Consider the following 22,966-nt stretch of genomic DNA (forward strand, 5'->3'; position numbering starts at 1 on the left):
ACTTGACATTATTTTATTCGTTGAAACTTAGTACTATTGTACCAGAAAAAAACACCTCCTTTTACTTTTTCTATGTAATATGCGCAATTTGTCAACGAAGATAAGTCACAATTCTTGCATGATCACCATCATTCAAGAACCCAAGAAACAAATACCAACCATACATTCCTAACTAGTAACGTAATACACTCTTACTAGTTCTCTAATATTTTTTATTATAAATAAAATAAAATATTGAATAAAAAGTAAATGTATTTATTATTTTAAAATATAATCATATTATATATAATAGACAATTTAATTCCAAACAGAATTAATTCAAAAATACAAGTAGCTCTCTGTTTGATAATTTTATGGATAACTTAATGCCCAATTTGGCGTTTATGAAATTGGCATTGATTGCTTCATAATTCATAACCCGTAATCCCAACAGATTGTTATTTTTTCAACTTTTCTGTATGCAAATAATGAGAACAGGAAAATCACAAGAAGATTCCATGATAAAGAAAAACTAGTGTTTTTGAAAATTCTCACGTTCCCTTAGGCGCAAAGGTGGACTAAGACCAACACGTCCCAAACACTCCCTTCTTGTAGTGTATATAAAAACAGAACTCAACCTCGTCTAAGTCACTAACTCAGCCATTCACAACCGACAATGGCAAAACCTTGTTTGGCTTATTTCTCTGCCGCTTTTCTTCTTCTACTTGTATTCACTTTCTCCTCGGCACAAACCTCAGATTCCTCAATCTACGACTCTTTCCTCCGCTGCCTCACACAACGCACCAACTCCTCAACCCAACTCTCCGACATAGTCTTCGCCCAAACCAACCCTTCCTTCCCCACCGTCCTCCAAAACTACATCCGAAACGCGCGTTTCAACACTTCCCAAACGCGAAAGCCGTTACTCATCGTCACTCCCCTCCGAGAATCGCATGTTCAGGGCGCTGTAATATGCGCCAAAAGCGTCAAAGTTCAACTCAAAATCAGGAGTGGAGGTCATGATTACGAGGGTATATCCTATATCTCGGACGAGCCCTTTATCATCCTCGACTTGTTCAACCTTCGCGCAATCACTGTGGACATAAAAAACGAGGTTGCAGTGGTCCAAGCTGGTGCCACGCTCGGAGAGGTTTACTATAGGATCTGGGAGAAGAGTAAAGTTCATGGCTTCCCTGCAGGGGTGTGTCCCACTGTGGGTGTCGGTGGCCATTTCAGTGGAGGAGGGTATGGTAACATGATGCGAAAATATGGCTTATCTGTCGATAATGTGATTGACGCTGAAATTGTTGATGTGAAAGGAAATGTTCTTGATAGAAAATCCATGGGGGAGGATCTCTTCTGGGCTATCAGAGGAGGTGGGGGAGGGAGTTTCGGTGTCATATTATCGTTTACTATAAAGCTAGTTGCGGTGCCTGAAACGGTTACCGTCTTCCGTGTTGAGAAGACTTTGGAAACGAATGTGACTGCAACTGACCTCGTGGTGCAGTGGCAGCAGGTGGCGCCAAATACTGACGAGAGGCTTTTCCTGAGGCTCTTATTGCAGCCAGTGAGTTCCAAGGTTGTGAAGGGGACCAAAACTGTAAGAGCCTCGGTTGTGGCCTTGTTTCTGGGTGGGGCCGATGAGGTTGTGTCGATTTTGGAGAAGGAGTTTCCACTTCTTGGATTAAAGAAGGAGAATTGTACCGAGGTGAGTTGGATTGATTCTGTTCTGTGGTGGAACGATGATGAGAGTTTGAAAAACGGTGACAAACCCGAGACGCTACTGGATCGGAATCTGAACTCTGCTGGTTTTCTGAAAAGAAAATCCGATTATGTTGTGAAAGCCATTTCAAGAGACGGGTTGGAATGGATATTTAAGAGGATGATCGAGTTGGGAAAAACGGGGTTTGTTTTCAACCCTTACGGAGGGAGAATGGGAGAGATTGCTTCTGATGCGACACCGTTTCCTCACCGGAAGGGGAACCTGTTCAAGATTCAGTATTCTGTGAACTGGGACGATCCTTCAACCGGTGCGGCTCAGAATTTCACGAATCAGGCTAAGAGGCTTTACAGTTACATGACACCTTTTGTGTCTAACAATCCCAGAAGGGCTTTTTTGAATTATAGAGACCTTGATATTGGAGTGAACAACTTGGGTGAGAATAGCTTTGAAGAAGGACAGGTTTATGGGAGCAAGTACTTCAATCAGAATTTGGAGAGGCTCGTGAACATTAAGACCAAAGTGGATCCTGATAACTTTTTCAGGAATGAACAGAGTGTTCCTGTACTTATGAGCAGAGCATAGAGAATCATACAGTGAAGAATATGTATAAGATTTTAGTTTTAATTTTTGTTCCTGTAGTTCTACTCTAATGGTTGCCATACATTGGCCATTATTGATTCTATTATACATGATTGAATTTCAGAGCTTTCATTTACGTTATTTCTTGTGTTCTTTCTTCGTTCCGTTTGAATCACATGGCTTGTGTCGGGGCTTAGGAAAATCCGTTAAATCCCACTATGAAAGTAGAGAAGTTGGTATTGGCTGAATTTTCCCAACTATACTTTTTGCGTGACAGGTGGAACTCTTCCTTTTCCATGCTGACCACGTCTTCTGTGGTTCTTATTTTGTCCTGTCCATTTTGTCTTTAAATTTCTCGTGACTTTTGTCCCCTCTTTTTTTAATGCCTCATGTTCTTTAATGGATTTTTAACTTCTCCATTTTTTTTTATATATTTTTATATAAACCAGACATACCAAATTATCAGGACATTTCCTTGGAATGAGTCGCAGCAATTGCTTTCTGTTACCTGTAATTGATGCTTATTTTAGTTGTTTTTATGAAATAAAAAATTAATTAATTTTCTTAATGTGAAGATTAATAATGATATTCATATTCCTTATGATCAGTGTTTGTCAAATGAAGTAAGTCAAACTTACTTCAAAATCTTGTAAAAGCATATGTTCAAAATATACTACAATATGAGTTATAAAATTACCGCTTAGAAAAATGTATCATAGAACTAAATTTTTCCTCTAAATATAATTTACTCTTCCTACTACTACTACTACTACTATTATTATTATTATTATTATTATTATTATTATTATTATTATTACTATACTATTATTGTTATTATTATGTTATAATACAAGTTTTACTATAAAATAATAAGATATATATGTATTGAGAGATTTATCAATAATTAAGTTTAAATTTTAATACTAAGTATTTCCTCCTATCATATATAAAAAAATTATCTTGCATAAAATAATTAATAAACTAACGAACGAATTCAAATGATAAATAATAAAATAATTAAAATTCATTCTCCAACCTATACTTAAAAGATGAACAAATGTTTTTATTAAAAATTGATTGCTTTTGGATGAATACTTAATGAAATGAACCTTTGAAATTTGTAGGTTGAGTGGTGAATCATGGTCTGGAAGAAGACATAATTATTCTAATAAAATATGAGCAAACAATAAGAGGATATCGACTTACAAATGATAACGAGAATTTGATGTCCTAAGTTAGTAAGAAAATTAATTAAAGCCTAATTAATACATAAGAATGAATATGAATTTAGTTGATACTCCTTATAATATTTTCATATTCTTTATTCGAAAATGCCCATATATAAATGGTGACACTTCTCTTTGTGCGTTTTTTTTTTATAATTTTTTATTTTTGCTTTTCCAGATGTCCACGACTGTATGACGACACCAATCCGTTGTAGTGATTTTAGGGTAAGTTTTTGTTCTTGGTGCTTTACTCCAGTACTTTTTTAAACCGTGGAAGGAAAAAGGGCAGTAAGAAATTTGGCCTTATATCTTCTTTTGACACTTTTGTTTTGTGTTGATTTTGTTGTCTATTTCCATCTCTGTTTTCCATGCGAGTACTATATATATTGATATTAATGGAACAAGACTGAAACGCCTACTGCAATCTGTGTGCGAGAGTTCTTACAAGGGTTGGGATTTTGTATTATGCAGTTATGTTTTTACATTACACATTGGTTGTTCTTCCTTCACAGCGAGAAAAAGGCTGAATATATTGGTGTAGTGGGAGCATTTAATTAAAATATCAGAATTTATGATTAAAGTTTTTGTTAGATTAATGTGTTTAGTTGTTTAAGATATATTGTTTGATTGCTAATTACTATGTTCTTATGTTTCAATTCAATTTCACTATATTCTAATTTTCACTCCTTTCACATAATTTCCATTAAAATTTATTCGATTTATTTTTTATTAAAATTTGATTGAATATTTAGGCCAAATTTAGTTAAGTCAGGGCTTGAGTCGTAGTTTGAGATTAGTACAACTTAGAGGTTGAAACCAGTTTGTCTGGCTCAGGTCAATGGTCAATTCAGGTTGATATAAGTTAAAGATTAAGACGAGATGACGGGTTAAAGATTGAGATAGAGTGACCAAAGTTGAAAGTCAAGTCAAATTTCTTCAAATTGAAAGTCCAACAAATTAATGTAGCAATTTGTAAAGCATCGAGACAATTCAAAGTGTGTTTACTTTTAAGATGATTTAAAAATAAAGCATGTAGATTATTTTTTTTAAAGAAATTGAAGATGATAGAGAGTAGATTTCAAAATAAAGTTTTTCAAAGTTTGTGAGAGATTTCACTCATACGATAGATTAAAAGAATGTTTTAATAGATAGAAAATAAAGATTACTAAATTATTCTTAATGTTATAAGTAATATAAAATTATATTTATGAGTTAAATATGCTTTGAAAAATTATTTGAAATACTAAAATTAAAAAAAAGTTACTATATATTTTTACATAAACTTGTAAATCAACCTAAATCCATAAGTTAAATATTAACTAATTATCTTTATTTAATGCATGCATGTATTTTGAAGTTTTTTTTTTATGCCTAGTCTTTGCAATGCATTTTATTAAATCTCATTCAATTGAATAAAACAAAAATCATGAAACCAAATTCTTGACAGACTAACAACCAAGGATAATTACATTTTTCCATAACCTGTCCATAAGAGGAAACTTACACAGTCACCGACATTTCACCACCACAACCACCATGTTTTCATAACCACATTTAACTGAGTTCCACAATGCTTTGTTGAGTTCAACGACGTCTGAGCGAACGTATCAACATCCTTGTCAAGTTCAATAAATGCTGGTTGAGTTCGCATAATTGCATTTTTTCATAACATGTACATAAGAGGAGTTTTCACAGTCACCAACATTTCATCAACACAACTACCAAATCTTCATAACCATGTCTAGTTGAGCTCTACAACGCTTTTGTCAAGCTCAACGACATTTGGCCGAGCTTATTAACATCCTTGTCAAGTTCAATAAATGTTGGTCGAGCTCAAACAATTACATTTTCCCATAAGGTGTACATGAGAAGATTTTTCACAACCACTGACACTTTACCACCAGAACCACGAAGTCTCCATATCACATCTAGCTAAGCTCCACAACGTCATTGTCAAGCTCAATGACCTATGACCAATTTTATCAACGTCGTTGCTGAACTCAATAAACGCTAGTCGAGTTCAACAAAACAGTTTGAAGACGTGGTGGTCGACTTCTTGTTGTTTTCATTTTCTTCTTTTCTCTTTTCGAACACTGTTACAATCTACAACACAAACACAATGTTAGAATATGTTACACGCATAGCTTATCCAATTCCAATAACGTTAGAAACAATATTCACTATTTCATCATATCCATAGAATCAATTATAACCTGAGTGGAATTTATTCCAACTCCTTTACTTATAGAATCAATTCCAACTTGTATGAGAATCAATTCCCTCTTCTAACATACATCTCCTTCTATCTCTAACCAAAATTAAAAGTCATGACTTTATAATGAGATATTAAAAAATATATTTTCATGCACATAACAAAACTAAAAATAAAAATATATTTTCATACATAATTACTTGAGAGATTAAAAACCACTCCATAAATTCTCACTTTCTCTCCCTTTAAAATATATAAATACTAACGTGATTTTATCCTCAAATCCATCTTCACCAGAGTTTTTCACTTCCAAACGAATACATCATAACATAACATAAGATAATAAACTATTAGTATTATATTCAAACCCCGAAAATAGATTCATGATATAAACAAATTATTAAAACAAACATTGGAGATTTTACGTTTTGACTGTCAGAAAAAGAAAAATAAGAACCTGTAATATAGGAAACTGTAATATATTTTAATTTTTTATTATTCTTGAATTTATATATATATATATATATATATATATATATATATATATATATATATATATATATATATATATATATATATATATATATATATATATTCCCAAATATGTGCAGGACGGAAATCTTAGAATGGAAGACGTAAAAACCAAATAAGATAGAATTTGATATGATTATTTTTTAAGCATTTTTTCCCGTGAATTTTGTGTTTCTCCTTAAATATTTATTAGATTTTATTTAAGTCTGACTTTATTTTTTCTCTCAACGAGAGAGAGAAAATAAACTTAACTATGGATGATTACTGACTAATATATTTTTTAAAGGCTAAATTCAGTATTTACTTAAAAGAAAAATCAATGTTACTTTATTATTTAAATATGATTTGTGGAATAACTTCGGGAATGCTTTTTAACGTGACACTTTTGGATAAAATATCAATTGAATAATGTGAAAATGTAAGTAGTGTTGTATATCTATGCTTGCATATTGAGAGATTTATCATAATATCTCTATTCTTGTTTTTTTGTGTGTATTTTTTTATGGTTTGATTATTTGTTTCTTTTACGGGATCAATTTATTTGTACGAGTAGATCAATTTATTAGATCTTAAAGATTATTCTTCTTTATTATCTTTTTTATTATTTTAGATATATTTTATTCTTATTATTTTAAATATTTATATTAATACCATATATTTATATATTAGGATTTTTTATATCAAACTTAAATTTATTTTATTTTATTTTAGTTTAAACGGTTAAAATTAGAGTGTTAAAAGGAAGATCATCTTAAATTGTTGCAGTGAGATAACGTAAATCTAAAAAAAGATGAGCATTATTGATGATAATGTAGCTTATACCTAAGCACTGCCAGGTTCTGATCACGGAAAGGAGAAGAGATGTTAATTATAGTTTAGATATGTTATGTCTTGTGAGGTACAGAATCAGTTAAGGATTAGAGAAGCATTATAATTTCCACCAATTATCCTTCTATTTTTGTTGTTTTCTATTTTCTATTGCTGTGTTTGTATAATAGATATATTGGTTTGCATTGCTCTGTATTCATGACACTAAAAACATCGATGACAATGACAATGTCGAAACCATGTTTCGGTTATCTTTCTTTTGTTGTTCTTCTTCTAGCTGTCCTCACTTTGTCGGTAACAGAAGCCGCAGACTCTGCAATCCACGACACTTTCCTTAAATGCCTCGCTGAGAAAACAAAAATGGCTTCAGGGGAACTCTCCAAGATAGTCTTTGCTCAAAACAACCCCTCCTTCACCACCGTCCTTAATGACTTAGCCCGGAACGAGCGTTACAGGACCGCAAAGACGCCGAAGCCGGTACTTGTAGTCACTCCTCTCGAAGAATTGCAAGTGCAGGGCACTGTAATCTGCGCCAAAACAGCCAAACTTCAAATCAGAACGCGAAGCGGTGGTCATGATTACGAGGGTGTCTCCTACGTCTCCAAGGAACCCTTTATCATCGTCGACATGTTCAACCTTAGAGCAGTCACCGTCGACGTAAAAAATGAGGTTGCAGTGGTCCAAGCTGGAGCCACCTTGGGAGAGGTTTATTACAGGATCTGGGAGAAGAGTAAAGCTCATGGCTACCCTGCGGGAGTGTGTCCCACAGTTGGCGCCGGCGGACATATAAGCGGAGCAGGGTACGGTAACATGGTGAGAAAATACGGTATGACCGTTGACAATTTGATTGACGCGAAAATTGTTGATGCGAAAGGAAATCTTCTGGATAAAAAAAGCATGGGGGAGGATCTTTTCTGGGCTATCAAAGGAGGTGGAGGAGGGAGTTTTGGTGTGATAGTGTCGTTTACGATAAAGCTAGTTCCCGTACCTGAAAAGGTTACCGTTTTCCGCGTTGAGAAGACTATGGAAACGAAAGTGACTGCCACTGACCTTCTGGTGCAGTGGCAGCAGGTGGCGCCAACCACTGACCACAGACTTTTCATGAGGGTATTATTGCAGTTAGCGAATTCGGAGGTTCAGAAGGGAAAAATGACTGGCCAAGCTTCGATTGTTGCCATGTTTCTGGGAGGGGCTGATGAGGTTGTGTCGATTTTGGGGAAGGAATTTCCGCTTCTTGGATTGAAGAAGGAGAATTGTACTGAGGTCAGTTGGATTGAGTCTGTTATGTGGTGGAACAATGATAAGAGTTTGGAAAACGGTGACAAACCTGAGACCCTGCTGGATCGGAATCTGAACTCTTCGAGTTTTATGAAAAGAAAATCCGATTTTGTGGAGAAAGCAATTCCAAAAGAAGGGTTGGAGACGATGTTTGAGACGATGATTGAGTTGAAGACCATAGGGCTTGTTTTCAACCCTTATGGAGGGAAAATGGATGAGATTTCTTCTGATGCGACACCTTTTCCTCGGCGTAAGGGGACCCTCTTCAAGGTTCAGTATTCTGTGAGCTGGGACGATCCTTCGCCTGCTACGGCTCAGGAAAACACCGATGGTGCTAAGAAGTTGCACAGTGTGATGACCCCTTATATGTCTAGTAACCCCAGAGGTGCTTATTTGAATTATAGAGACCTTGATATCGGGGTCAACAACTTTGGTCCGAATAGCTTTGAAGAAGGGAAGGTTTATGGGACCAAGTTCTTTGGTAAGAATTTTGATAGGCTGGTGGATGTCAAGACCAAGGTTGATCCTGAAAACTTTTTCAGGAATGAACAGAGTATTCCGGTACGTGCCTCCAAAGCATAATCTTTCAACTTTCTTAGATTCTAATGGTCCACTGCTCTTCTTCCAATAATCTTTCAACTTTCTTAGATTTTAACCACAATTTTTACAATTCCTTATCCTATCTTTTATCGAATATTTAATAAATTCCTCAGATGTAATAATAAAGAATGTATATAAAGTTTCCTAGTTGAGGATTATCTCTTAGATATCTTGCCTCCTTGCCTAATTCCTATTTCCTACGGCATTCTATTATATCTTACAGTTCTGTGTAGTAGTTGGTCCATGTAAGTTTTGACTTCCATGTATAAATATACGAGAAAACAACTTCATTATCTCCCAATAACATGTAATATATTTTAGACTGCACTACATGAGCGATCGGTTCCCTGTGTTTTTTAGTTTTTGTTAAACATCAGCTGAGGAATATTTTAACCAGCTGGTTTTGCCGGCTGAGCAAACGGCGATAGTTCAAAGAAGAATCTTCGTCACTCACTAGTGTTCCTCTAGAAATGAATGGTTACTAAATTTCATCGTCAAAAATTATGAAACAGTGATGCCTAAAAAACTTTTCAACCATTTAATACCTTGTTCTAAGGCCTCCCAAATCATAACTTTTTGTCCTTTCCGATACAACCATACTTAGCCTCTACTATTTCATTTCACCTACACTTCAGAAACGTATGAACCACCACCATGGAAAAACCAAGGCCTTTGGTTATTTCCATGTCTGCCATGCTTCCTTTTGTTATTGTTCTTGTGCTTTCACACGCCTCGTGTGCTTCTCCAACAGACTCAGTATATGAAGCTTTTGTTGATTGTCTAAGAAACAATATTCACTCTCCCAACGTCTCTAACATAGTGTTTGCTCAAACCAACGCATCATATGCTTCCCTTCTCCGTGCATACATTCGTAACGCCCGGTTGAACACCAGCTCTACACCAAAACCCCTAATCATTGTCACACCATTGCAAGAATATCATGTCCAAACAGCAGTCATTTGTGCCAAAAGCATCGATATTCAACTTAAAACAAGAAGCGGTGGCCATGACTTTGAGGGTCTCTCGTACATCTCTGATGAACCTTTCATCATGCTTGACATGTTCAACCTCCGCAACATCACAGTGGATGTAGAAAAAGGAGTTGCTGTGGTCCAAGCTGGTGCCACGCTTGGAGAAGTTTATTATAGGATATGGGAGGAGAGTGATGTTCTTGGCTTTCCTGCAGGGGTGTGTCCCACGGTTGGTGTTGGTGGTCATTTTAGTGGAGGAGGGTATGGCAACATGATGAGAAAATATGGGTTATCTATCGATCACATCATTGATGCTCAGATTGTTGATGTCAAAGGTAGGATTCTCAACAAGGAATCTATGGGGGAAGAACTATTCTGGGCCATTAGAGGAGGTGGAGGAGCAAGTTTTGGAATCATATTATCATACACTATTAAATTGGTTCCTGTGCCAGAAGTTGTTACTGTTTTTCGAGTTGAGAAAACTTTGGACCAAAATGCTACTGATCTTGTTGTCCAGTGGCAACAGGTTGCACCACACACGGATGAAAGGCTTTTCATGAGACTGGAGTTGCGGCCTGCGAATTCCGACGTTGGAGGGAGGCACAAAACTATTAGAGCTGAGGTTCTGACTTTGTTTCTAGGAGGAGCAGATGAGCTTGTGTCACTTTTGGACAAGGAATTTTCAACTTTGAGTCTAAACAGAGATAATTGCATCGAAATGAGTTGGATTGAGTCTGCACTTTGGTGGGCTAGTTTTCGAAATGGTACCCACCCAAATGCTCTACTTAACAGAAAGCTAAACTCAGCAAAGTTCCTCAGAAGAAAATCCGATTATGTGACGACTCCAATTTCCAAAGATGAGTTAGAATGGATATGGAAAAGGATGATTGAACTGGGAGAAACAAGTATTGTTTTCAACCCATATGGTGGAAGAATGAGTGAGATTTCAACAGATGCTACAGCATTTCCTCATCGAGCAGGAAATCTGTTCAAAATTGAATATTCTGTTAATTGGAAGGAACCGGGATATGCTGCAGACAAGAACTTCACGACACAGATTAGAAGGTTACATAGTTATATGACCCCCTTTGTGTCAAAAAATCCAAGGAGAGCTTTTCTGAACTACAGGGACCTTGACATTGGTATCAATCATCATGATAACAACAGCTACCACGAAGGAGAGGTTTATGGTATTAAGTATTTCCATAACAACTTCTATAGACTGGTCAAGATTAAAACTGAGGTTGACCCCGAAAACTATTTCAGAAATGAACAAAGTATCCCTAAATTATGATTCAAGGAACCATACGGTGAAACAGATATGCATTCACCTTATAGTTTTCCAGATGTTTGTTCGTAGCAGAGGTGGAGTTGATGTCGAATAAAAAATGTTTTATGGTGATAGATGGTTTCACAGGAATTGCTATTAATAAATAATTTCATTAAGAATTTTAGATAACACAATATAGTTAATTTAATCTATATGATTTTCTAGAAAAGTTTGTATGAGAAACTTAAAGTGTATCATTAAATTAGATGTTGAATTACACAGTGCATATATGTAGTCAAATAATTCGTAGAATTAGGTCTAATTAATTACAATTATGTACAAAATATGTGAAAATGAAAATGAATTTTCACACTCTATATTCAGATTTAATAAAATCTGAACTTGAATAGATAAAAGAAACTGGAATATAAAGAAGTAAAAAATGAAAAATAAATATAATTCATCCTTGAAAATACATACAAGGATTGCGTGGATGCTTCTGTTTGATTCCTGAAGAAGTTCTGAGGATCAACCTTAGTCTTCTTAACCTTAACGAGCCTCTGAAAATTAGATTTGAAGTACTTGGTCCCATAAACCTCTCCTTCCTTGTAACTATTTTTACCAAAGGTGTTCACTCCTTTATCAATGTCCCTGTAGCAGAAGGCGCCTCTGGGATTTTTTGAAACATAGGTTGTCATCACATTGAAAAACTTCTTAAGCTGTTTCGTGTAATTTCTATCCGCCTCAACCGAAGGATCGACCCAGTTCACAAAATAATGAAGCTTGAACATGTTCTCCTTACATAAGCAATCTCGTCCATTTTCCCTATGTAAGGAGAACATGTTCAAGCTTCAGTACTCTGTGAACTGGGTCGATCCATTGGTTGAGACGGATAGGAATTACACGAAACAGGCTAAGAAGTTGTTCGATGTGATGACACCCTATGTTTCAAAGAACCCTAGATGCGCCTTCTTCTGCTACAGGGACATTGATATAGGAGTGAAGAACACCTTTGGTAAAAATAGTTACATGGAAGGAGAGGTTGAAAAGAATCCCCGTGTTCCGCAACTCAACTATTTCTTTTGAAATACCCTTCTCCATAAAATCAGATTTTCTTTTGAGGAAAATACCGTTGTTCGGTTTCCGATCCAATAGGATCTCAGGTTTCTCAACATGTTACCGTACCCTCCTCCGCTGATATGCCCACCGAGACCAACAGTGGGACACACCGTTGCGGAGAAGCCATGAACTTTACTCTTCTCCCAGATCCTATAATAAAGTTCTCCCGTGGTGGCTCCAGCTTCGACCACTGCAACCTCCTTTTTTACGTCGATAGTAATCGCGTTAAGCTTGAATATATCGAGGATCATAAAGGGTTTCTTGGAGACGAAGGAGATACTCTCGTAAGTTATATCAATCTATTAATAACATTATATCAAATTTTCAAAATTGAAATAGATTACTCTTGTAATTTATAGAAATAAGATAATTGAATTTTTTACAAATTTAGTAAGTCTTAACTAGTTTTGACGATTTCTAAATCGAGTTATTTATAGTTTTGATGACTTTTTCATAAAATTCTAAAAAAGTGAAATCCTTATAATTTATGATGACTTTTTTAAAAAAAAAAATTGTTGAATGAAAATCGTTAATATTTATAATAATTTCCAATTTGAACCAAATTTGTTACGAGTCCCAACGATTTTAATTTAAATTGAAAATTATCGTAAATTCTAACTTTGGTAAAACAAATTTTAAAAGATTGTCTTGAATCATAACAATTTGACTTGATAAGTCTTGAGAAATTTACGACGATTTATCTAGAGGAAAAAAAGAGTCAATTATCCCGTTTCTATAAATTATGGGATAAACTATCCCATTTTTTAAAATTTGTGGAGAACATCATGTCATTATTTTGAACGAAATATAATAATCTTCTGTTGTCTAAAAAAGACATATATAAGATTGTGAAGAGATGCCCTAAGTAAAGCAGTATTGTTCAGATTGTGATTTCTATGGTTTGGTGGGACGTACTGGAATACTCTGTTCATTCCTGAAAAAGTTTTGGGGATCCACCTTGGTCTTGATATTCACCAGCCTATCAAAATTTTGATTGAAGAACTTCCTCCCATAAACCTGTCCTTCTTCAAAGCTATTCTTACCGAAGTTGTTCACTCCAATATCAAGGTCTCTATAATTCAGATAAGCCCTTCGGGGATTGTTAGACACAAAAGGGGTCATGTAACTATAAAGCATCTTAGCCTGATTCGTGAAATTCTGATCCGCACCAGCTGAAGGATCCTTCCAGTTCACAGAATACTGAATCTTGAACAGGTTCCCTTTACGGTGGGGAAACGGTGTCGCATCAGACGGAATCTCACCCATTTTCCCTCCATAAGGGTTGAAAACTAGCCCCACCTTCCCCAACTCAATCATCTTCTTAAATATCGACACCAACCCGTCTCTTGGAATCGCTTTCTCAACATAGTCGGATTTTCTTTTCAGAAAAGTAGCAGAGTTCAGATTCCTATTCAGTAGGGTTTCAGGTTTCTCACCGTTTTTCAAACTCTCATCATCGTTCCACCACAGAACTGAATCAATCCATCTCACCTCCATACAATCCTCCTTCTTTAATCCAAGAAGCGGAAATTCCTTCCCCAAAATTGACACAACCTCATCTGCGCCTCCGAGGAACAAAGCCACAACCGACGCTCTAATCGTTTTTTTTCCCTTCACGACTTCCGAACTGACTGGCTGCAACAAGAGCCTCATGAAAAGCCGGTCATCAGTGGTTGGAGCCACCTGCTGCCACTGCACCACAAGGTCAGTGGCAGTCACATTCGTTTCCAAAGTCTTCTGAACGCGGAAAATGGTAACAGTTTCCGGCACGGGAACTAACTTAAACGTATACGAGACTACCACACCAAAACTCGCTCCTCCACCTCCTCTAATTGCCCAAAACAGATCCTCCCCCATGGATTTTCTGTTCAGAAGATTTCCTTTGACATCAACAATTTGAGCGTCAATAACATTGTCCACAGATAAGCCATATTTTCTCAACATGTTACCGTACCCCGCTCCACTGACAGTGCCGCCGACACCAACAGTGGGACACACCCCTGCAGGGAAGCCATGAACTTTACTATTCTTCCAGATCTCATAATAAAGCTCTCCCAGCGTTGCACCAGTTTGGACCACAGCAACCTGGTTTGTTGTGTCCACCTTGATTGCACGAAGATTGAACATGTCGAGGATGATAAAGGGTTTCTGGGAGACGTAGGAGATACCCTCGTAATCATGGCCTCCACTCCTGATTTTGAGTTGAATGTTTGCGGCTTTGGCGCATATTACAGCGCCCTGGACGTGCGATTCTTGGAGGGGAGTGACGATGAGTAACGGCTTTGGTGTTTGGGAGTTGTTGAAACGTGCGTTTCGGATGTAGTTTTCGAGGACGGTGGGGAAGGCTGGGTTGTTTTGAGGGAAGACTATGTTGGAGAGTGGAGTTGAGGACTTTGTTTGTTGTGTGAGGCAGCGAAGGAAATTGTCATAGAGTGAGGGATTTGACGACGGTGCTGCCAACGAAGTGGAAAGCGTTAGGAGAAGAGAAGCACCATAGAGATAAACCAAACTAGTCTTCGCCATTGTTAGGGCTTCTGACTTGGTGACAATGGAGGGTGAGAAGAGTTTAATTTATACATGACAATTACTGTAAATTATCTGTTTAACATTTAAACAATTACTTTTTAAACGTAATACGATAATTAAGAAACAGTATAAAGAAAATGAGATGGAAAGATCAAATGGTAATAAAGATGAGACGATCGATTCTACACAATAATTTCTCATTCACATGCTGATAGAAAAAAGTGTGAGATGTATTCTCTAACACATTTCATAAAATTAAAAGAATAATAAATTCTGGTCAATTTCCTATAACGTATATATAAAATTAACTTATAAATATGGAAATGCTTAGGCAAGTTAGCGTTAAAGGTAATATAAGAAAAATTATAAGTTTTATTCTTTCCCTTTTAAACAAAGATTGTTGCATTTTTCTCTCTTATTCTTTTCTTTTCCTTTTATAATTTTTATTATTTACTTAAAAATAATCAACATGCTTTCCATATATCTTAACGAATAATTTTGAAAAAGTAACATTATATATATATATATATATATATATATATATATATATATATATATATATATATTATTGTCATTAATGCAATAAAATAAGTACATTAATTTAATGTAATTATAACTACAAATAATCAAACATATTAAAGAAAAAAATAATTTATGAATATAAAAAAACACATCAGTATTTAAAATACATCAAGAAAATTTTCATTTATTCTTTTAAATTATTGAACTTATTGATTGAATTTGGAACGTTATTATAAAAAATAAATTTACCATAAATAATTTATGATAAAAAACTGATTATGAAAAATATATTACATAAGATATTATTTTATATTTTTAAAAGGAATTTTCATTAGAATTCTCTAAATGAATCACATAATCTTGTCTGACCAATTATATTATATGTTGACCATTTAGTGAGTTAATTCACTCAAACTTGTTTATTAATGAATTCAAAAAATTTAAACCTAAATGGAGCCATTATGGATTGGTGGGTTAAGTAGACTAGCTCGTTTTATTACAATTTTTTTTGTAATTCAAATATAAAAAAATTCAATTCAAATACAATTCAAAAAAAATGTTAAACTCCCAATACAATTCAAAATCACAAAAGTACAATATAATTTAAATATATTTAAAATCACAAAAGTACAATATAATTTAAATATATTTAAAGATAAGAAACCATTCAGGGTTTTTATTTTTTAATATTTATAATTTATATGTGGATTGGTGAATTATGGAAATTTATAATTTTTTTAAGTTATTCAGGTTCAAATTTGTGATAGATCTGACTCACTAGCAAATTTTAATCCATTTTAACCGCTTTAATGAGAATTTCAAAAGAAAAAAAAAATATATATATATATATATATATATATATATATATATATATATATATAATCACAGTTTTTAAATATTTGTATATGAAATTAATTCATTATCAAGTGAATTAAGAGAGAATTATCTTTTATTTTTCTTAAAAAAAATAAAACATATACAAATGAGAAATATGTAAAAACAATGAGTTTTTGTTTTACTCTTTTTTTTTTTTCTTCTCTTAAAAAATGGAAGAGAATAGATGAGTGAGAAAAAAAATCAATGAAATGAAGAGGTGAAGAAAGAAAATCTAAACAAAATATCCATATAGCCACCTATACGCAAATTATATTTTAAATCATGGCTTAATTATGCATTAAATAATCTCTATATACTTTTTCGATTCCTTAATGTAATGCATAATTAAAAAAACGATACTCTTTATATTAAATTACTATTTTACTTCCATTAAAAACTATGAACATTTGTGTTATTTTATATAATAATAATAAATATAATTTAAAAAATTATTAATATTAAAGGTAAATTTAGCATATTATATAGTACTATGGTTTTAAAATTTAATAGAAGAATTATTATTTTTAATCAAAAGTGAGTTATATCAAGAACGGGAAAGAGTAACACAATACATAATATTATTATATATTTATATCTAAAATTATATGTTATAAATAAATTAAAATTTACAGGATTATTATGAAAAAATTGTAATATATAAATCCTACATTCAAACTATTTTTTTTATAAATATTGATTAAAAATGTTGTTATATTGTATAATTACCATAGTATAATAGTATATTAGTAAATATGTTGTAAATAATATATTATTTATAATCTATAATAATATAGGAAGGATTATTCCATTGATGTACTCAACTCATATTATTTTATCCTTAATTAAATTTTAAAATATAAATTACTTCACATGCTAAAATTAACTACACACTACAAAGCACTTTCGAAGTGTGTATATGTAATTCCGTTATTTTTTAATATAGAAAGTTTTAAGAAATATAAAAGTAAAAATTATTTTTCACTAATAATATATAATATACTTACAATATTAATAATATTGTTAATGTTATTCAAAATATTCTCTCTCTTTTTTTTTTAAAATTGAATGAATACATTTTGTTAACTATTTTATATTATTTATTAAATTTATTATAATATTCTGTGTATGAAAATAATAATAAAACAACATTTTATGATAATCGGATATTAAAATTTTAAACTGTATTAAATTTTATTATCATATTAAAGTTAAATTTAAAATTGTATTTCATTTTACTAAAATTTCTATTGCTATAGTAATGACAGGAATTTAATTTTAAAATTATTTTAAAATATGATTTAATTAAGTTTTATGATCTTCATAAATTCGAAAACTTCCCATTAAGTCTTTGTTAAATTTTTGTAATGTATTGAGTTATTAAAATTTCAAAACTTTTCATTTCGAGTATATATAGTTACATTTTTATATTAATTAGATTATGTGATTGTTAAATGGATGGTGTGATTTTTATCTTATTCTATTATTTTATTTAGTTTTTATTACATGCAATTTTATAGTTTTTAATTGTATCGAATGGTAAAGTTACAAATTTGTGAAATTATAAAATTTTAAAATAACATAATTACAAAATTACAAATTACAGAAGTGCATAATTATATAGTTATAAAATTATAAATTATATAATTATACAATAACATCAGGTGAAAACTAAGCAACAAATAAGATAACAACTATATCACTTATTTAATTGAAAAAATTTAAGAACAAAGAGTTAAATTAAAAAGTTTTGAAATTTTGAATATTTAATAGACTATAAAATTTTGAAAAAAATGAATTGAAACTTTCTAAATTTATTATGAACTTAAAATTTTATTAAGCCTTAAAAATATTAATGTGTGTAAATTAATATATTCTTTATGTATTTCAATAAAATTAATAAGTACAAAGAATTTCTTAAAAGCCACAATAATACAATTAAGGCAATTAACTATAATAAAATTAAATGTAAGGAGAGTTCTTTAAAATAAAAAATTAATACAATTAAGGCCGTTAATAACCACAAAAGTAATATGAAAAAAATAATACAATTAATGCGGTTAATTAATATTTAATTAATTAGTATATTATATTAATAAATTGCATTAATTAAAGTTTTAATGATTTTATTTTATGTATGAAAAAGTATTTGATAACTGAATACAAATTGTTTATAAAAAAATAATTAACTCCAAATTAAATTGCAGATAGTTGTTGGTGATTTTGAGTTTATAAATCAAATAAAATATTTTTGAAGGACATAAATTAGATAAAATACTCGTGGGTATTTTTTTAAAAGATATCTATGTGGATAACGAGTGATTTTTTTTTTTATCGAGTTAGAAATAGATATAATCCGTATCCAATTCAATCTGTTGTCATTCTTACTTATTTCATACTTTACTGAGTTAGTTAGAATATAATCTCAATTTTAAAAATATTGATTGCATATTAAATTATTTCTGAATTTTTTTATCTAGGTTAAAAATTGTATTCTATTTTAGACTTAATTAAATTTTATATTCCTCATAATTTGGATATTTTCAAATAAATTTATATTATTATTTTTAATGTATTGAGCATCAAATTGTATATTTTTTAATTAAGTTGATATTATTTAATTTTTTCGTTAATTGAAGGATATAATTGTTATTTTGTTTAATCATTTTACTTATTTATTTTTACACTTTAAGATATGTGAATTTTTAATATTAATATTAAAATAATTTTACTATTATTCTAAAATGATAAGATTTTATTATAAACGTGTTTGATAGTCATATGATCACGCTTTTCGATGACTTTCGTTTATCATTACTCAACAATTAATTAGTTATTATAATTTTATTTAATATATTTTTAATGAATACAATATAGTTCTTAGTTATTTAATATTAATTATAATATACTTTTATATGACTTAATATTAAACTTATAAAATAGAGTTAGACTTGATAGGTGTTTTAAATAATGAGATCGAGTATTTTAATAATTTAATAACATAAATAAAAATTCATAAACAAGTCTTATTATCTAAAATACTCATTATTTCTCTAAAACTAATTTTCAGAGTTTCTTTCATTTCTCTTTAAGATTTTTGACTCCTAAAACATTTATTTGGCAAGCAGGAGGTGCTTAGGAAAGCTCAACAATGAGTTCTCCATTCTCTATCGATTGGTTTTTCTTATAGAGTAAATAAGTTTTTACTATTTTTTTCTTTAATTCTTAGTTTAAAGCACATGCATATAGAATTCTTTGCATGTGTTACCTGATATCTTTTTCTAGCTTCTTGTCGATCAGTGGTCCTAAGGACTTACTCTAATCACAATTTTATGGTTTGTAAGCGTTTTTAGAGTTTTCTGAATTGAGGTAGGGGTAATACACTATATAGGGCCATGGTAGCTTTCCCAATCAAGTAAGGGAAGCTAATGATTGTCTTTAATTTGAATTATGAAGCATGAATTTGTGGTTATTAGTATTTAAAGTTAATATATGTTGATTTAGTTATACTTGGAATGATTGTTTTAGTGATAATTGTGTTTTGATAAGAGTGCTTAGTTAATTGATGCATGATAACATTAATGATTCTGATTTGGAATTGAATGAACCTGTGAATGCTATTGTTGTGAAGTATAAATGGTAGAAAATATATGTTATATTGGGAGGTAGAGAGTAGGTTGAGTTATAGATAATTTTTGGGCTAAAAAGAAGGTTTTAACAGGTGAAGTTAAGGTAATGGTGATTTTGACTAGTGAGATTATAAAGTAGAAGGTTTGTGCTAAAGTAGAGAGTTTGAAATCTGTTGTTGGGTCATTTTTTACTTGTTTAAACCCCTAAGTGGTCTAGTTTTGTGTTAGAAAAGGTGGAATTGAGTTTATGGGCTATAAAGTGGTGCTTTAATTGGAGTAAGTTAGAAATTCATAGAAAAATGAGTTTAATGGGGTTTGAGTTGAGTCATAAACACTTGGATAAGTTCAATTGAGAAGTAGAATGTCAAGTGGAAGTGGTAGATACATTTGAAGTTATGAGAGTTTGAACATGTGAGGTTGAAGGGTGTAGGTTTTGTAGAATTGATGTTATGCAAAATTCTGTAGGGTAGTTAGGCAAGTGGATAGATCACTGGGCAAGTAAAATGGAGTTTTGACAATGAGTTTCAGAGGCTGGACGAGATTTCTCGCTAGACTGGGAAAACTTGTTATTTGCACTCTCGTTGGGCTATAGAGAGTAGCTCGTTGGGCGAGCAAGCCAACGCTGAGCGCCAAAAGTGAATGATCTTTGGTTTCTGTTTTTCATTTCTCTTTTGTATATTTAAGTAAATGGTGTAATGATTTAAACTATGCTCAGTAATATAACTTGAAATATATGGTGGTAGTGAATGACTTTATGTAAGTATATAAATGTGGTTTTATAAGAGTTTCTAAGGAGAAATTCTTGGTGGTTACTTTAAGTATTGTGTATGAGTGTAGGAAGGTCAGTCTTAGGGATTATTCTGGTACCTTAATGATCATTCATTCTCAATTAAAGAGGAGTTATGCATGTGGTGAGATTAGGATAGTCCTAGTCTAGGTGCTCCATTATGGTTTAAGACACGAACATATTAACCTTGTGAGTGTGGTAGGGTGAAACTCATTGGTAATGACTCTACAGAGCAATAGAGGTCACCGTAAATGTATGAATCAACATTTATACTTTATCCAGATAGTCAGGTTTAGGTTCATGGTATGCTTAGGATGTTTGTTTAACTTTGTATGAAATGTGATATATGATGAATTATGATATCTTGTGTTTGTTTCTTTTAACATTAGTTTACTTTTTGTATGTTTCTTTGTTTGTTGCTTGTGTATGCTTGGTTTCTTTTACAATGATCACCTAATTGATATGAGTAAAGGGAGATAACTTGTCAGTGGAATAAGCTTTGGGAAATGACGCAATAAAGCAGTTAGTTTATATAAGTATATTTTGAGAAACTTTACGTACATATTTATACGTTATTCTTTCTTTGACATTGTAAATATAGAATAGATTTATAGTTATGTTGAATAAATATATAAATATTTTATATATTCTTTAAATTTAATTGTTCTATTTTATTGATCTAGACTGATATTTTTTTAATAGTTTATCCTAAACAAAAGTTGATTGAATTAGATATCTCAATATGTTTTATTCTTATATGAGTTCCATTTTATTTGAAATCATATGGTGAAGTTGATGTCATTTGAAAGTCACCCTTGTGTTGTGTCATTAAAATTAAAACGGTAATTTTAGCAAGCTTATATATAAAAATATGCAGAGATGCACAAAGAAAAGCCTAGATTGAGTCTGTTGTTTACTATGTGAGATAAGAAGCCAAGGTCATATATTCTTATGCAATACAATGTTTAACTTTGGTACACAAATTTATTATCTTGTTTTTCAGTGGTTTTTTTGGCCGTGAACATTTTGGTGAAACTTTAAGTAAATAGATTTAATAGTTTGTTTTTAATGAGTTCCTACTTCTTTTGTGATTTGAATATGGGTATCAAATTTATATTTTGCTAATAAAATTGGATGTTCATTTTCATATATATATATATATATATATATTTTTTTTTTTTTTTTTTTTTTCTACTCGATCAGGTGATTATTAATAACTTTAAAGGGATTTTGTTTTTAATTTTCTTTTCTCTGGTTCGGTTTCACGCAGTCTATGTTTGGTAAATAACAACTTGCATTTTACTAGTAAAATGTATTTGATACTTAAGTAAAAAGAAATTCAATCACTTAAATATTAAATACAATAATCAATCATCATTACTATTTCACCTAAATGCCCTATTTATATAAATTACAAGAAGTTTTCACTTATTACCAACTCGATTATGATTCAATCATCTATTTACTATAATTATTTTCTATTCATATTCACAAATATTCTTAATCACACTAGTATATGACCAATCAATGACTTAAACAATTAATCAAATTCTTTTATAAAACTGTATGACTTTATTTATCTCATCAAATTGTTCTATTAAATCGATTTTCTATTTCGGAATTAATCCGACTAATTCACACACATATATATGTTTATAATTTTTACATTTTAAATTAAGTTTTATTATATAAATAATCCATTGATACAAAAATCTATAAAATATCTTAGTAATTTTTTTTATCATGGTTATCAAACTTGTAATGTGTTGGTTAGAACTAATAAATTAATTATTGATTTATTTTACTAGCTTATAAGTCGATTTAATCAATGCAAAGGTTTAGTAAGTTTTAAAATAACTTAGTTTAAAAAAGTTTTAGCTTACAAGTAGAGCCGTCAAAATGGGTCACAACCCGCGAGCCAATCCGGCCCGTCACGGGTTCGGGCCGGGTTGGGTTTGAAAAATACAACCCACTTATATGCGGGTCAGATTTCAACCCGACTCATTAGACCCGGCTCATGTGGGTTGAACCCGTGGTGAGCCGGGTTGGCCCACCAACCCACCTACCTAATTTTATTTTCTTAATTTATTATTTTATTTATGAAATCCCAAAAAGTAAAATATTTTCTTCACTCACTGTGTATACCAAAAAAGTAACCTCTACTCTCACAAATCACTTTCATGGTACTTGCTCTCATTTGACGGTGCTCTCACCCTCACTTCACTAAAATTCTTCAAGGAGCAGCTAAAACACCTTCCTTTTTTCTTCTCTTTTCTCCACATTTTTGCTTTCTCTTTCTTTTTTATTTCAAAA

General features: G+C 31.9%; 3 protein-coding genes across 3 annotated transcripts; 2 read left to right on the top strand and 1 right to left on the bottom strand.

Annotated features, from left to right (window-relative positions):
• Positions 1-563: 563 nt before the first annotated feature.
• On the top strand, positions 564-2,431 carry LOC106776210 (berberine bridge enzyme-like 21). The gene has a single exon (XM_014663588.2). The coding sequence runs from the start codon at positions 656-658 to the stop codon at positions 2,282-2,284; it is 1,629 nt and encodes a 542-aa protein (XP_014519074.1). The 5' UTR covers positions 564-655; the 3' UTR covers positions 2,285-2,431.
• Positions 2,432-7,110: 4,679 nt separating this feature from the next.
• LOC106774849 (berberine bridge enzyme-like 21) lies at positions 7,111-9,228 on the top strand. The gene has a single exon (XM_014661879.2). It carries the CDS (start codon positions 7,277-7,279, stop codon positions 8,936-8,938), a length of 1,662 nt encoding a protein of 553 aa, XP_014517365.2. The 5' UTR covers positions 7,111-7,276; the 3' UTR covers positions 8,939-9,228.
• A 3,954-nt stretch (positions 9,229-13,182) lies between these two features.
• On the bottom strand, positions 13,183-15,044 carry LOC106775597 (berberine bridge enzyme-like 21). Its single transcript, XM_014662744.2, has one exon. It carries the CDS (start codon positions 14,837-14,839, stop codon positions 13,211-13,213), a length of 1,629 nt encoding a protein of 542 aa, XP_014518230.1. The 5' UTR covers positions 14,840-15,044; the 3' UTR covers positions 13,183-13,210.
• Between the last annotated feature and the right edge of the window lie 7,922 nt (positions 15,045-22,966).

The sequence above is a fragment of the Vigna radiata genome, chromosome 10, assembly GCF_000741045.1.
Source record: "Vigna radiata var. radiata cultivar VC1973A chromosome 10, Vradiata_ver6, whole genome shotgun sequence".
NCBI classification, from domain to species: Eukaryota; Viridiplantae; Streptophyta; class Magnoliopsida; order Fabales; family Fabaceae; genus Vigna; species Vigna radiata.